Source organism: Phascolarctos cinereus, unplaced genomic scaffold (assembly GCF_003287225.1).
Source record: "Phascolarctos cinereus isolate Bilbo 61053 unplaced genomic scaffold, phaCin_HiC Scaffold_5;HRSCAF=322, whole genome shotgun sequence".
Lineage (NCBI taxonomy): Eukaryota > Metazoa > Chordata > Mammalia > Diprotodontia > Phascolarctidae > Phascolarctos > Phascolarctos cinereus.
Window position 1 is genome coordinate 47,569,468 of NW_027555958.1, and position 16,604 is coordinate 47,586,071.

Below are 16,604 nucleotides of genomic sequence, written 5' to 3' on the forward strand. Positions count from 1 at the left end.
AGTTTCTCTGGGTTTCACATTCCTCATCTGTAAAGAGGAAGCGTCAGAGTCAGCAGGAGTTCTTAATCTTTTCTTGCATCATGTACCCCTTTGGCAGTCTGTTAAAGCCTATGGATCCCTTCTGAGAATGATGCATAAAGTGAAACACTTAAGATTACAAAGAGAACCAATTATATGTATGTATGTATGTATATATATACACACACACACACACACACACACATATACTATATATATGTGTGTATATATATACATATACACACACATTTGTTGTTGTTATTGTTGTTTCAGTCGTATTTGACTCTTTGTGACCACATTTGGGGTCTTCTTGGCAAAGATGCTGGAGTGGTTTGCCATTTCCTTCTCTAGCTCATTTTACAGATGAGGACACTGAGGCAAACAGGTCAAGTGACTTTTTCAAGGTCACACAGCTAGTAAGTGTCTAAGGCCAGATCTGAACTCATAAAGATGAGTCCTTCTGACTCCAGGCCTGGCACTCTATCCAGTGTGCCATCTTATTAATACTTTCAATACTCTCTGCCCCTCCAGCTGGAAGCTGGAGGGTAGAGGAAAAAACTCATTTCCTCCCTGCTGCCTTCCTTTGACTGCATTTGATTGCCCCACCACCCAATCCCCAACCCCTTTAAGCTTTCTTTGTATATTGTTTTACTCTTGTTGGATTTTAAGCTCCTCGAGGTCAGGGATTGACTTTTCTTTTTCTTATTTGTCTCCCCAGCACTTAGTACAAAGCCTGGCACACAGTAGTTGCTTAATACATGTTTACTGACTGGTTACTACTGACTCACTCATGGATCTCAGTATATATTCAGTATATTCTCTCCCTCTTCTGGGAAGTTGCAGAAAATGAATCAATAATTCTTTTTTTCAACTCTGAGCCCTGAGCTGGGGGATTGTTGGAGGGGAGGGAAGGACTGCAGTTTTAAAATCTTTCTGTCTCTGTTTACAGTCCCCTATTATCTCCTTCCTACTGTTCTCTTAATTAGTACACCTAGATTTGAAAAGGCTCTAGTAGTTTATCATAATTTCTGGAGGAGACAAAGAAGACATTTAAATGAAAAAAGGTAGACACACTTGTGAGAAACGGGGCATCTCCCGATGTGTCAGGTATAGTCCTCACTAGAAGAGAGGGAAGTATATCTCTAAGAACTGGTAACACTGACCTCTTAGCTATTTCCCATGTCACATACTGCCTATCTCAACTCTGGGCATTTTACTGGCCGTCCCCCATGCCGGGAATCCTCTCTCGCCTCTTCTTGGCCTCTTCATTCCTCACCTTCCTCCAAGTCCCAGTTAATGTCTCACTTTCTGTAGGAAGGCTTTCCTGATCCCTTTGATGCTCACGCTTTCCCTCTGGAGTTATCTCCACTTTACTCTGTGTGTACCTGTGTGTACACAGATATCTGCACATCTTCTCCTCCACAAAGACGATGAGCTGCTTGAGAGCAGGAACTGTTTTTGGCCTTTCTTCATCATCTCCTGTACTTTGCTCAGTTTGTGGCCCGTAGTAGGTCTGTAACAAATGCTTGTTGTTGAAGGAAAAGGGAGAAGGGAGATGGAGAATCAATGCCTTGGGCTCTGTCCTTCTGATGGGTTCTGGTGTCTGCCCAGACACAACCCAAGTCTCTGGAGATTAGTGTCAAAGCTCCAGTTCTTCCACCACTCTTTTCTACTTTTATCCTTTCTCTGACCTTCTAACCTTTCCCTCCTTACTGTGCTTCATGAGGGGAGGTGCTCTCTCTCTTTCTCTCTCTCTCTCTTTTTTTTTTTGGTTAGGCAATGGGGTTAAGCGACTTGCCCAGAGTCATACAGCTAGTAAGTGTTGTGTGTCTTAGGCTGTATTTGAACTCAGGTCCTCCTGAATCCAGGGCTGGTGCTCTTTCCACTGTGCCCCCTAGCTGCCCTGGAGGTGCTCTCTTGTCAGTCAAGGTCAGGCCCGGGCGGTCATGATTCTTGGAAAACTTGACAAATCCCAAGGGTGGTGGATAAGAATGCTGGGATTGGGTGGAGGGTGGGGTATATGTGTCAGAATTTCTCTCTGCACCAATGGGCATTCCTTTTGAGCATCCTAATCTTCTTGGTAATGCCAAGGTAGTACTATGCTGATAAGAGAAGATGATAAATATTGGATTTAAAAAAACAAAAGGACTAGAGAGTAGGGATTCAAGAACTCTGAGAACAAATTTGCGGGGCCCATTCGTGATATCAGCTCATTGTATCTGTTCAGAGAGTGGGCCCACCTGGTTTCTTTCTTCTCATCAGGCTTGCTGGACACCAGTCTACCCAACCTAACAACCAGGACAGACAGGATTGTATGTCCTCTTGTCCTCCAACAACTGTCCTTCTCTTTCCTTCTCCCCCAGGGAAATTATTGTCTTCTTTAGGGTTAAAAATTCCCCATCCCAAGAATGGAATAGAATGTTTACTATTTACATAACACTTCAAGGTTTTCAAAAAATTTTGCAAATATTATTTTATTGGATCCTCACAATAACTCTGGGACGTAAATGCTGGTGCCTTTGTTGTTTTCATTTTGCAGTAAGTCATTCAGTGATAAATACCTCATGTTGACTCATAGCCTGTGTCCCCAGGCTGGGGGCACACTATCTCTCTTCTCCCTATATATTTTTCACCTTTCTCTTCCTTTCTCTTACTCCTTTTCTTTTCCTTTCTCTGTGTTCCTTCCTTGCTACCTATGTCTCAGACAGCCTTTGGCACTTCTGGGCATTGTAAGGGTTCCCTAGTAGCAAGGAGAGATAAAGAAAGGGCCTATGCTGAGCTAAGACCAATGACCCTCATAGGCTCCAACTTGCTCGTTTGAGACTCCAGCCTGAGAGAGGCTTTTTTCATGGCTGCCCATAAAGCAATCTTAAACAACATGGTGCCCTCTGGTGACAAACACGTCCAGCAGAGGGTGTGTGATTACTATATACAAGGAAAAATTTTCTCGTTTTAATAGAAATCTCCTAGAAGCAATGAAGCCAAGAGAATGGTTCTCAGTGATTGAAAAAGAAGTTTGATGAACTCAGACGGTTATATTCTAAAATAGACCAAGAGGCAGCATGGTGTATTAGATGGAGAATCGGCTAGAAAGACCTGGGCTCAAGGTTGCCCTCTGACTTGTAAAAGCTGTGTGACCCTAGGCAAGTCACCTCTCCTCTCCGTGCTGTAGGCAACTTTCTAAGATTCTGTGTTGCAGAGAAGGTTCAGGCTTGCATTGGTAGAGGGAGTTTCCCTACCTGAAAGTTCCCTAATTCCAGTGAAATCCTTGTTCCTAAAATGGATTTGGCAACAAAGATAAATATCCCTAGATATCATGCTGCCTAGAATTAGTTTTCTGAGGATAATTTTCTTCAATTATTTATCTAAGGAAATACTCATAGGTCTTATTATCCTCATTTTATGGATGAGCAAGCCTAGGTTCACAGAAGTGAAATAACTTGTCCAAGGTCACATAGCCAAGGGGTATTGGAGGCAGGATTTGAACCTGGATCTTGCTTGAGGCTAAGTCCAGTTCTCTTTCCATTGTACTGTTATCTCCCTTAGCATCCCTTCCTTCAAAGCAGAGTTTATGGTCACCTCCTCTGATAGTAAGCCCTGCCCAATCTCCTCCTCCCTCCCACTGCAGCTATGGGTGCTCCCACCCTTCTCCCTCTTTCCCTCATGTCCCTCCCACCTAGCATAGTGCCTTGCAAAGAGGAGGTACTTACCGAATGCTTGTGAAACTGTATTGAATTTTTTTTAACATTTGTCCACTCCCCCAGTCCCTCATAAACACACAAAGCATTGGTCAGAACCAATAGAGAAGAGTGGAAATCCTGTTTCGACTGTGCCAGTGGGCACCTGGCTCACTGAGAAGTAGCAAACCACGGGCCAAATGACCCAACTGCTCATTCACGGCCCCTTCCTGCTGACCACCAATCTATGTTGTTAGGGAATGGGGCCTTTTCAATTCATATGGCCAAGGCTCGGGGGGGGGGGCAGGGAAGGGCCAAAGGAACCTTGTCTTTCATGGCCTCTTCTTTAGCCTGTACCAAGAAGTTATTTTAGGAATTTGTTTTCATTGCCTGCCATAAATCTCTGCCTGTTTGGGACAAAAAAACCCCAATATACACAGTCTGGGAAGTGGTTAAGCTCGGAATAGCCAAGCAATATATAAGGTTTTTGAGAAAGGAATCTCAAGTCAGGAAATGTGGGCTTAGTTTTTTGCTGGGCTGGTGACCTCAGGCATCTGAGCCTCACTTTTCTGGATGTAAAGTTGTATGTGTTGGAGGGGGGGGGGGGTGGAGAGAGAGAGAGAGAGAGAGAGAGAGAGAGAGAAGAGAGAGAGAGAGAGAGAGAGGTAGAGATGGTATATGTGTCTATATTTTAGTCCTGGCTCAGCAGCTAGTAATGAATGGTGTGATTTTGGAGAACATGAGCTCCTATTTCCTTCTCTATGAAAGGATAATAATACTTGCTTTTCATCCACTGTAGGAAAGGTACAAGGAAAAATGAGATGACATATATGAAAAGCCATTTGCATTCCTTGGAAGACATTCTATGTATGCATTGATATTAATAATAAATGATATCTATAAAGTGTGCTAGATTTTGTTAAGCACGTAGCACACACCGTCATTTCATGTGAACATAGTATGATCAATTATCTCAAGCACAGTACTGAATCATAGGTCATCGCTAACTCTGCTCTGTTCTATGGTTCCTTCTTCTGCCCAGCTGGATCACAAATGGAGATCACCAGCTATATGGGCCAGGACAGTAGACACTGATCAGTACAAACTGATTACTATTATGAATTAAAAAAAAAATCAGCTATGTAGTTGCTTTCAGGTAATAAGGAAAACACATATAGATGTTTATCAAATATTATAGAAAAGCCTCTATCAAGGTCCTCTGCAGATGCCTCGTGAAGGCATAGGGATGAACTTAAAAGCAAATGCCTGCAATCTCTGGTAGGTTCTTCCATACTGGAGATGCTCTAACTATAGTTCACCTATATATAGAAAAGTTCATTGCCAGACTGTTGGTTACAAGCTGATGGAATTCTTTTGGCCATAGCCACATCTACTAAATGAGAGGGACTGTGATTTACAGAGGTGGTCCTCATGCACCTACAGGGGCACCACCCTGACTTATTAAACCGTGGATCCTTAAGGAGTTATTGTGAACATGGAGGCTGCATGGTGGAAGGGTAAGTGTTGCACTGGGAGATAGAAAACTGGGGTTCAAATCTTGACTTAGCTTCTTAATGTGGACAAGTCAATTACCATTCTGGGTATATTTCTACTTCTGTAAAATTAAGGTGTTGGATCAAATGGCCTCTAGGTCTCTTCTAGCTCAAAACTGGCGATCCTATGAATATTCCTTAAATTTTTGTGAATAAAAATATCTGTGTATTGTTCCAAGTTTCCTGGCTGGAAGGTAGTCTAATTGAAGGTACTGTAGTTGAAAGCTCTGCTATCTACAGCTAGAAGGGACCTCAGAGACCACATTTTCCAACTCGTTCATTTTGCCTAAGGTGTTAAGTAGCAGAGTTGGGAGTTCAAACTCAGACCTTCTGCTTCCCAAGGTAGTATTCATACACTGAGGTTTATGTCCTTTAAGGGAAAAAAAAAAGTCTTTAGGAAAGTTCCTAACTTGGGGTCTATGAACTTGTTTCCCTGATATTTTTATAACCATATTTCAATATGATTAGTTTCCTTTATAATCCAATGTATTTTATGACTTTAAAGAATGTTATTTTGAGGGGCAACTAGGTGGCGCAGTGGATAGAGCACCGGCCTTGAAGTCAGGAGGACCTGAGTTCAAATCCAGCCTTAGACCAAACAACTGACACTTACTAGCTGTGTGACCCTGGGCAAGACACTTAGCCCTAATTACCTAAAAAAAGATTATTCTGAGAAGGGGGGGTTGCATCAGTCTTCCCTGACTATCACAGGGGTCCAAAGTTCAAAAAAAGGTTTAATACTCTGGCTTTAGAAAGATCAGCAGTGGAAGCAATGCTCACTGGGGGTCCAGGCTTAACACAAACAGTAAAGCCTGTACTGGTCTCTGATCACTTGCTTCCTTCCGACGTGGCGTAGGACCCTCAGTGCCTTGTGGTGGGCTTTCTTGTGGGTTTGCAAGGGCAGAAAAACAGTGAGACGCTGGGTTAGTTTCTGTTTCTTTCTTTATTGAATGGTTATTTCCAAACTACAGTAATGATGACATTCTGGAATGGGAACAGTGACAGAGGCCACTGTTGAGAGCCTCATGGGATGGCCCTTCTCTGCTGATGCTGTCAGGGCTGTCTTCTTGCTTCAGAAGGGCCCTGGAAGAGGCGAGCAGGTTTAAAGGCTGAACTGGAAGGCCTCTGTCACATGCTGCTTCCATGCATCAAGGTTTGGCAGCAAGGAGGAGAGGCCCATGACGTGCCACGTTTCCCCATCCAGCACCCCTGAGGTCTGGTAGGACAGCAGTCGCACCTCTGACTTTGCCAGGAGTCCTAGGAAAAGGAAGAAAGAAGAGATCTGATTTGTCTGGGGATGAAGACGTAAAACGAGGGGGTTGGACTCATAAGTTCACAGCTTTAGAGCTAGAAAAGACCTTTGAGGCCAAATATACCAGCTCCTTCATTTTACCTATGAGGAAACTGAGGCAGACTTGACCGGAATTAAACAACTAGCAACTGTTTGGGGTACAATTTGAACTCAGATCTTTTTGACACTAAATCTCATGCTCTTTCTCCACTGTGCTAAATCCATTATCCCATAATTCTGGTACTTTAGGGGATATGGGAGGAGTCTTGTGATTCTGAAGACCACAGTGTGGCCTTCTTGGGATAGGTTCCCAAATGCAGAAGAGGCACTAGATTCTGTGGTCTGGGGGGAAGGTCCCCACAAGAGTATAGATCAAGATTGGGACAGACCCAGGAAGTCTACGATAACCTTGGGCTCCACCCCTAAGGAGAAAGTCAGTTCTGATGGACGGTCTATAAAGTCCATGGCCACCAGAGGATTCTGGGATGATGAGGGAAACCAGAACAATTGACTTTCCAAGTCAGATCTCCTAGAAGGAAGGTACTATAAGAGCCCAGAGTGGCAACATGGTGAATGGGAATGAGGAAGCCAAGGTTCTGGGTTACCACTGCCGTGGACAAATTTTATGAGTTACTAAATCTCTACGGCCTTCAGTCTTTTCACCTATAAAATGGGGGTGCTGGGTCACATGCCTTTCTCGGCTCTAAAATTTGGGCTTCACTTGGCTCTGGGAAACGCATCCATTGGCTCTCCAAGAGCTACTTCTTTGCAGCGTTAGTCACTGCCTTTGTCTACTCTATCCCACAAGAGCAGCCCTGTGGGCAGCACCTCAGGATCTTTTACAGGGTGTTTAGGACTCAGATGAGGACCTCTAGATCTTGGGGCAGAGACATCCTAAAACAAAGGAAAGATGCTGGCGGGGGGAGATGGGAGATACCTAGGCACCTTGGGCAGACACACCAACTCAAAGGAGGGCCTCTTCCCCCCTTCTTGTGCAATTGAGCTGGTTGGTTGGTAGCCTAGGGACTCTTGGGGCCTGGAGGGCAGTAGATATCACTCTTACCAATCATGGTGGGCAGCAGCTCTGGGTCAGAAGGCTGGGCCCTGTAGAACAGCAGGGGGAGATCCTGGCGGAGAGGCACTTCTGGTCTGAAGACGGCACCATTGAGTTCTTGCAGGACTGGAGTTGTGCCTTGGACTAAACCCACTGCCCTGTAAGGGGCACCTGCCAAGGAGACGGTCAGCAGGCTGTCCCCACTGCTTTGATCCAGGGGGGAGGCCGGATTGTGTGTGGCTGTGACCTGGAGGCATGAAGTGGCAAAAGGTACAAAGTTAGTTCCTTTGGATACTGTCTCAGCATCCAGTCTACAACTCCACGTCTTAGAGTATGGATCCTTCTTAAAGAAGTTGGAGAACCATGAGAAGGAAGACTGGAGTATAGACCTGGGAAACATGGCAGTCATGACAGGGCAGGATCAGAGATTCTCAGGGTTAGACCTCAGAGGGAATCTAGCTCACCCCACACCTGCTCTGCCTACCCACTTCTCTGTTACTGAAATAAACCCCAGAAGAGGCCATTCTGTCTGAAGACCTATAGTACTGGGAACTTGCTAGCTCTGAGGGAGTCTATTCCAGGCTGGGGCAGCTTTAACTGCCCCAGGTTTTCCTTATATTCAGAGATAAAAATCTTTCTCTCCAACTTCTATCCAAGGCTCTTGGTTCCGCCTTCCGAGATAAAAAAAAAAATCACATTGTTTTCCAACGTGACAGCCCTTCAAATACTTGACGATAACTATTATTACTGGTAAAAGTTTAACCACTGGTTCTCTAAGAAAATGTACACAGGATACACTTTTAAGTTTAATTTCTATTACTGTTTTCTTCTTTACTTTTAAAAGACTAGACAACTAAGAAAACAATAACTAAAGCTCTTATCTGTATAGTTTGTTGATTTTTGAGGTATAAATGCTCACACTGAAAATTTAACAATCAGCTCCTAACCAGTTCTCCAGCATGCCTCTGATTACATATTACATACAGGCAGCTTAGCTGGCAAAATGGATAGAACCACTAGCCCTGTAGTCAGGAAGCACTGAGTTCAAAACTGGCCTCAGACACTTGCTGTGTGACCCTGAGCAAATCACTTAACCTATTTGCCTCAATTTCTCCATCTGTAAAAATAAGGACAATAATAGCATCTACCTCCCAGGGTTGTTACAGGGATCAAAAGAAATGATAATTTATAAAGTGATTTGTGAAACTTTCAAGTGTTTGCCTTGTTTACAGCCAACGATTCTCAGTTTCTTAAATATCCCCCAGTTCTTTCAACTAATTTTTGTGTGGCATAATTTCAGGCCCCTGATCATCCTGATCTCCTGCTAATTGATGCACTTCACAGGGCTAAAAATTTAAATCTGGAAGGGCCTTTGCAGGCTGCTGTGCAATCTCCTCATTTTATAGATGAGGAAGATAAAGCATAAAGAGGTTATGACTTGTTCAGAGTCACAGAGCTAGTAAGTTCTGGAAACAGGATTTGAATCTAGATCTTACTAGCTCCAAGTACAGTGACCTATGCATTTGCACCAAACTGTCTCTCTGCTAGTGTCCCTTCCCAAATTCCACCAGAAGTGGGAGCATCTTTGGGGTATTTGGTGGTGGTGGGGGGGGGTTAGGTAGATCAGGGCAAGTCCCATCACAAGCAGCACCCTGTCCTTTTAATTCTTGTACAATTCCTTTAATTCAAAACTACCTTTAATGTTTGTGTAAACCCAATTTAACCTGCATAAAAGTATAAGAAAATAGAGGGATTATAGGGAAGAGAGGAGGTGGGGAGTCCCAAAACCCAGGTCAAGACAGCTGCTGTATAGGGTTTAGGGAGGGCTTTGGTTTATGGATAGAGTAGATGTGGTTCAGGGGGCATCTCAGATTTGGGGAAAGACAAGAGAAAAGGGAGACCTCTTAAAATGAGGCTGAGTAGTGCTGCCAAGACATTCTGCTATTGGATACAAGGTGTTAATAATGCCGAGGTACTTCTCACACTGAAGGAGAGAGAAATCTGTTGAGGGGCAGGAGACCAAACCCTAAGGCAGACAGGACATACACTGAGTCCGGCCTCTTGCATCAGAAGGTTGGCATTCACCAAGTTTATGTCCGCCTGGGTGGCTGTTTTCTTCAGGAGGCCAACAATGACTGCGGGGCTCAGAGAGCTCCCTGCATTCTTCAGAGATGAACCTGGGCACAGAGGAAACGTCAGTGTGATGTGTGTCTAAATGGCATGTGTATGTTGGGTGAGAGCTGCCATTTTGTTTGGAGAGCACCCAGGAGATGTGCTCTGAAAATCAGAGGTGGAGAAAGAAACGTGTGCTCTCTAGGCAGAGCACGTTGCCCTGGGGAGGGGGTTGGTTCTAGGCAAAGGCAGCACCTGCCTGCAAGAAGTGCCAATGCCATGCCAGTGGGTGGCTCTGGCTGAAGGCCCCAGTATCTCCCAGGTTTCACCTTCACCTTTCTCAAGGTATGTCGTCCTCCCTTCCCTCCTGAAGGCTTGATGTCATACCTGGACAAAAACATGAATCCTGGTCTAAACCACAAAGCTCAGTGTCTTCCAGTTCCATCCTCCAAATAGAATTACTTAGAGTACAGAATAGAATATCCTCCAAATAGAATTACCCACTGGCTTTTGGCCACATTGACAAATGAGTCAGGTCCTAGACCAGCCAAGGCACTGCCCCCATAGGAACCTGAAGAAAGAATGGTCACCAGATCTGGCTAATGACAAAAGCTCTGGGTCTTGCAGAAAGTCCATCAGTATGCAAAGATAGGGATCGGGCATTTAGTCTGGGTAAAAGAAGGCTTTGGGGACAGCATGATTACTATCTTCAAACACCTGAAATATTGCTATAAGGAAAGAGATTTAGACTTGTTCTGGAGCTCCAGAATAGAGCTAGGACCAGACAGGGAAGTCACTGGGAGGCAGATTTTGGCTGGGCAAGTCATGTAACCTCTGGGTGCCTTAGTTTTCTCATCTGTTAGATGGGGATAATTATAGCACCTACCCTCTCAAGGTTGTTGTGAGGATAAAATGCGGTAACATTTGTAAATCACTCTGTAAATCTTACAGGGTTATATTATTAGAGCTATTATTATGTAATATTACACATACTAATATATAATGTTATTATAGATTACATTATAATATCAATGCTGCTGCTGCTGCTGATTTGAATATGATTTCAGCAGTTGGCTACATGGCTATCCTCAGCTAGTCTACAAATGCTACAATCTACCAAAATCTGCCTCCCTGTGACTTTTATCACTGGTCCTGGTCTCTGGAGTTTCACAGAATAAATCTAATTCCCATTCCTTCCTAAGAAGCCAACTAAAATCTCCTTTTACCTTGATGAATCACTATTATTAGTAGCAATGACAACAATAAAAATTAATAATTATACCAGTAATAATAATAATAGTGGTAGTAATAATAATAAAATACCTCAAGTTTAAAAAAAACAAACTATTCCTAAATATGGTTTCCAGATCCCAATTTATCCCAGTCACTGCTTTCTAGATACATTTCAATGCTTTAATCTCCTTCTCAAAATATTTCCAAAAAATGCTCTGATCAGTGCAAGCCCAGGGGGGAGTGTAACCTCTTTTGTTCTGTAAAATCGATTTCTATAAGTGCAGCTTAAGATTTCAAGACTTTCCATTCATGCCTGTTAGATTGCAATCTCATTAATTCTAGCCTTTCTTTCCAGCCTGTTAAGATAGTGGGTGACAGAATCGGAACCACAAAAGATATTACCCATTTCTTCTAGCTTCACATCACCAGCAAATATGATAGGCAAGGCCATCTACACTTTTGACTAAGCCACAGATAAATGTGCCAAATACGTAAGAGCCACAGAAAAATGCTTATGGTGCTGTTAGAGACGTCACTCAAGGTTGCTACCCTGTTTAAAGGAACCCATAAGAACTATTCCTTAAATAAAAGAGTCGTGTATCAGTTTTGGAAGTTAAAATTTATGTGAGAGGTTTTCTCCCAGCAGACTAATTTCCCTTTTCACTCTCTTTACCGCACTTCAATTCCTTTACTAAGACAAAGTAAAGTCTGGGCTCACCCTGCATCATGACTTGGATGGTTCCTCTGGGTGACCCAGCCCAGGCATGAATCAATGTGCCCAGAGCTTCTGCCAGACCAATCCAGGGCTTGGTGCTGGGGGAGAAGGCGGTGGTGAGGGCCTGGGCATTCACCTGCAAAGAGAAGAGGAAAGCAAGGGCTGAGGCTTGGTTAAGGACATGACCAGCCTGGTTCATCTCAAAAGTGAGGACCTTCTGGATGGAGACAGACCCACAGGGTGTTGACAAAAGGTGAATACCAAAGCATGAAGCCTCCCTTGCTTTCTCTGGACATAACGATTCACTCTCTTGGCTTATTCCTTCCCAAGGATTTTGGGAGGATCAGAGTTTGACTGTTGGATCATATAATATGAGAGTTGGAAGGGACCTCAGTTGTCATCTAGTCTAAACCACACATGAAGAGAGGAATCCCCCTATAATGTACCAGACAAGTGGTCATCTAGCCCCTGTTGGAAGACCTCAAAGGAGGAGAACTCACCACCTCCTCACGCAGCCCATGAACTTCAATTCCTTCCTTTTGTTAGGAAGTTTTCCCTGATATCAAGCCTCTCTGCCACTTTCTTTGGGGCCAAACAGGGAAAAAAATCCAATCTCTCCTCTATCTGTGAGTCCTTCAGATATTTCCGGACAGCTATCATCTATCCCTTGAGTTTCCTCTTCTCCCTACCTCACCTAAGCTGGAAGGGTAGTGTCTACTCAGGCTCTGATCCCATTTGATCAGCTTGGAAGCTTAGACCTGTTCTGTTTCTGACCTGGCCTGGTCTGCCTCTCCTTAGGCAACCTGGTGCCCCACCCCACCTCAGGCTCACCATGTTAATGATGAATTTAGTTCAGATACCTGATTGGAACTGTCCACTGAAGATTCTGACTCCTGAGCCCAAGAGATCTGCCAGCCTCAGCCTCTCTAAAAGAGCTAGGATTATAGGCATGCACCACCACCTCTGGTCCCATTCTCTTTTCAAAAATATGTGTGTGTGTGTGTGTGTGTGTGTGTGTGTGTGTGTGTGTGTGTGTAAGCTATATGGTCACTGTAGCTGAGAAAAGTAATAAAAGAAAAGCTACTTACTATGGAGAATCAGTCAGTCAATAAATAAACATGTATTAAGTACCTATGACATACAGCGTGTGTCAGGCAATATGCCAGGTGCTGGGAGGGAGGCATGATAGCTATCTTTACCTAACTGAAGGGCTGTTGTGTGAAAGAAATTTGTTCTGTTTGGACACAGAAAGTGGAACTCAGTGGAATTCAACAGGTAGAAGTTGAAAAGGCAGATTTATGTTCTATGAAAGAAAAACCTTCTTAAGAACTAGTTGCTTGGAAGTAGAATGAGTTGCCTTGGACGTGGTCTGCTCCTCTCCACTGTAGGTCTTCACCCAGAGATTGGCTAACACTATCAGAAGTTAGTAATATTGCAGAGAGGATCTTTGGTCAGGCACAAGTTGGATTAGGACCCTAACTCTTATTAGATTCTGTGATTTTGCTACGGACAGCCAAGTATCCTAGGAGCACAGAGGTCACAGAATGTAGGGGTCATCATGGAAAGCTTGATGAAGGAGGTGATGCTTGAGCCAGGCTTTCAAGGATGGGTAGGCTCTTGGTAGGCAAAGTGGAAAAGGGAAGTCAATCTGAAGTGAGAGGGTGAAGGGTTGGGAGGGAGGAGCTCATGTAGGGAAAAGAATCAAAGCAGGGATAAAAGATTATTTTAAGGAAATGAAGGAGTACCATTATCGCTCAAACAAAAGTCAGCACTGGGGACAAGGCTGCAAAGGTAGGTTAGGAAGGAAGATTAAGGAAGGACAAAGCAGGGGAGAAGTGTGTGTAAAAATCAATGTTTGGGTGGCAGTAAAGTGCAGGCCATATTAAAGAGGGAGGCAGGCTGCCTAGTTAGACTCGTTACCATTGATCAGAGCCTGGGCATGGAAATATAGTGACGGTGGGACTTGAAAGGATGGGAAGAAAGAAGAAAAACCACAATGAAGAAAACAACAGAGCTCCCTGACCGAATGACTCCTCTGTTCTTCCGTAGCCAAAGACGATGTTTGAGCCTAGTTGTCTGAGGGATGATAGTCAGGAGAATAAGAGTTAGCAACCAGGGGAAAAAAAAAATCTTTAGTAACATCAGACAGAGGACACTGATGGGTATCCTGGGCCCTCGGTCTCTTCCTTTCGAAGCAATGGATTCCTGGAAATTGTGCTCTTCTTTTGGATAGGGGTTATGCACTAGGAGGGTTACAAGGCTTACCAACTTGGTGAGCAAGATGGAGCCTAGTTGGGGGTGTTCTCTAACTCCCCTCCCATCCTCCTTCCTGCAGGAGTTAATTTCCCTGACCCGCAGTCACAAGCTTTCAATCACACAAAAGTCACCCAAGCAAGAGGCTTCTGGCCCCAAAGCTGGCAGAATACCAGGGGGTGGAGCCTTTCACGGAGGCCCTGGGAAGTGTCACTCCCTCTGCGCCCTCTGCTACAATGTAGCAGGGATAAGTCTTTCACCGCCTCCTTCCCTCCCTCCGGCCCACATCAAATCCATGGCCCAGACCCAAGGAAGGACACAGACACTCTCCACTCTTCCTGGTCAGGCGCCTCCCCCAGAATGTGGGGAGGGAGAATGTTTCATTTATCCAAACCTCAGACTGGGCACTGGCCCCAGTTCTGCCTGCCTCTCCCATTGCCCCCATCTCTCCTCCCTCTGCTGCTTCTAAACCCAGACTCTTTTGTTCTCCCACCTCTTAATGCCCCTCCACTCTCACCTCCACTTCCCCAGCCAAGGTTATACTTACAACCCCAGACAGAGACTTCCCCTTCACCATGTCCACAAACTGAATGGCGATTTCTTCCCCACACCGGCTCTGGGCTTCCTTGGTGCTGGCGCCCAAGTGGGGGCTGCTGATGACCTTCTCATGGTTTACCAGGGCCAGGTCTCGAGGGGGCTCCTACACAGAAAAGCCATTTCCATCAAAGCAAGAGCAGACGTCCTGTACCACCCCCTGTCCGTAGTGAGCAAAAGAGAATTTCATTCAACAGCTGAATGGCCTGCCTGAGAGAAGCATCTGGTTGTACCCACTGGAATCACAGACGTACTGCCCACAGACCCAGAAAACACCCCTAGAGTAGAGTGCGTGTAGCAGAGATCTGTCCTGGAGACAAATGTTGTTTCCACCATCTCGGTCATTTCTGCAGCATGTTAAAGTGTATAAAGGACTTCACAAATATAATCAAAATCTCTTTCCTGAAACCCTTCCTCCTCTGAATGTCTGTAGCCCTGGATGTCTGGGACACGCCTGTTTTAGTTAACTTTTATGTAGCTATTTCTTTTTTTTTTTATTTTATTCTGATCTTTTAGTTTTTATCACTTTCAATTCACAATATACTCCTTCCCGTCCTAGGGTGGCAAAGAAAGAAAGGGAGGAAGGAAAGAAGGAAGGAAGAGAAGAAAGAAAGGAAAGGAAGAAAGAAAGGAAGGAAGGAAGGAAGGAAGCGAAGAAAGGAAGGGAAGAAAGAAAGGAAGGAGGGAAGTGAGTGAGTGAGGGAGGAAGGAACAGAAGCATTTCAGCACCACATCAACCAAGTTTGAAAGTGTATGTCATGCTCCAAATCTTCAGTACCTCAGTCTTTGCAGAGAAGTGAGGTAAGCAGCAGGAGCATTACTGTCCTTATTTTTAAAGTTGGAGTCAGGAAGACCTGAGTTTGACTCTTGCCTCGGTCACTTACTAGCTCTGTGACTCTGGGAGAGTCTCTTAACCTCTTTCTCTGTGCCTCAGGTTTTTCATCTGTAAAATGGGGTGAATAATAGCACCTACCTCCCAGGGCTGTTGCGAGGATCAAATGAGGTAATACATTTAGGATGCTTTGCAAACCTTAAAGCCCCATGTCAATGCTAGCTGTTATCATTATGATGATTATAGTTACTATTTACTACGATCAGTTAAGGAAACTGACCATTCAGAGAGGATAACATAGCCAGTCGATGTCTGGCCCAACGTATTCAGTCCGTGGCTGAATGACAAAGCTAGATGAACTCCGAATGTGGATTGAAACATACTATTTGCTATTTTTTTCTTCTGTTTTGTTTCTTCTTTTCTGGGGTTCCTCCTATTGGTTCTAATTCTTCCTTACGACATCACTAATGTGAAAATATGTTTAATAGGAATGTCTATGTAGAGCCAATATCAGATTGTGCGCCACCTTGGGGAGGGAGGGGAGAAGAGACGGGGAGAAAATTTAAAAGTCAAAAGGTTATGGAAGTGAAGGTTGATAAATCAAAATAAATTAATAAAAGAAAAGTCTAAAAACAAACAAACAGCAAAAAAAAACCCCCTAGATGAGCACCAGCAAACGAAGCAAGAAGGTGGGTGATGGGGCAATAGAAGCAACATTCAGACACTCCTGAGTATGAACCCAACTGGATTAAAATGCAGTTGGGAAATATTTAACAAGATAAAAATACATACACATAAACATGTAGAAATACAACAGAAATAAATATACATACAGATAAATACAACAGAACACAGATATTGCTAATGTGTGGCCTTCTAAGTCAACATGTGGCCCCCATTTCTATTGGAGGTTGACCCACTGCCCTAAAGGAAGGGGAACCCTGATTAGGGAACTCCTTGTACCCATATGAGTTGGCCTCTTCTTTATGACTTACAGAATTAGGGAATTTCCTAGAGCGCTAAGAGGCTAAGTAATGTGTCCAGGCTCATATAGCTGGTATGTGTTGGAAGGAAAGACTTGAACCAGATCCTCCAGCCTAGCTCTCTATCCACTAAACTAAGTTGCCTTTCATTGCTACTACTGGCCCAGTTTGCTTCTGGGCTCCTGGAGTTACTCATTTGGCTCTGAAAGTCACCCAAGTGAGCTACCCAACAGAAAACAGGAAGCCGCCTCAAAGGCCCATCCCAGTTTGCGGCTGGGGGAGTAAGAAT

General features: G+C 44.3%; 1 protein-coding gene across 2 annotated transcripts in view; it reads right to left on the reverse strand.

Moving 5' to 3' along the window:
* Window positions 1–6,172: 6,172 nt before the first annotated feature.
* The window catches only part of PHGDH (phosphoglycerate dehydrogenase), a 35,968-nt gene continuing 25,536 nt past the window's right edge, over window positions 6,173–16,604 (reverse strand). The window contains exons 8-12 of one of the 2 annotated variants that reach the window (XM_021003248.2): window positions 14,454–14,606; window positions 11,657–11,789; window positions 9,640–9,770; window positions 7,603–7,840; window positions 6,173–6,505 (exon numbers count right to left, since the gene is read on the reverse strand). In XM_021003248.2, coding sequence (XP_020858907.1) covers window positions 6,351–6,505; window positions 7,603–7,840; window positions 9,640–9,770; window positions 11,657–11,789; window positions 14,454–14,606 — 810 coding nt within the window. In that variant the 3' untranslated portion in view covers window positions 6,173–6,350. The remainder of the gene's footprint in view (window positions 6,506–7,602; window positions 7,841–9,639; window positions 9,771–11,656; window positions 11,790–14,453; window positions 14,607–16,604) is intronic. The other variant, XM_021003259.2, reaches the window with a different exon arrangement.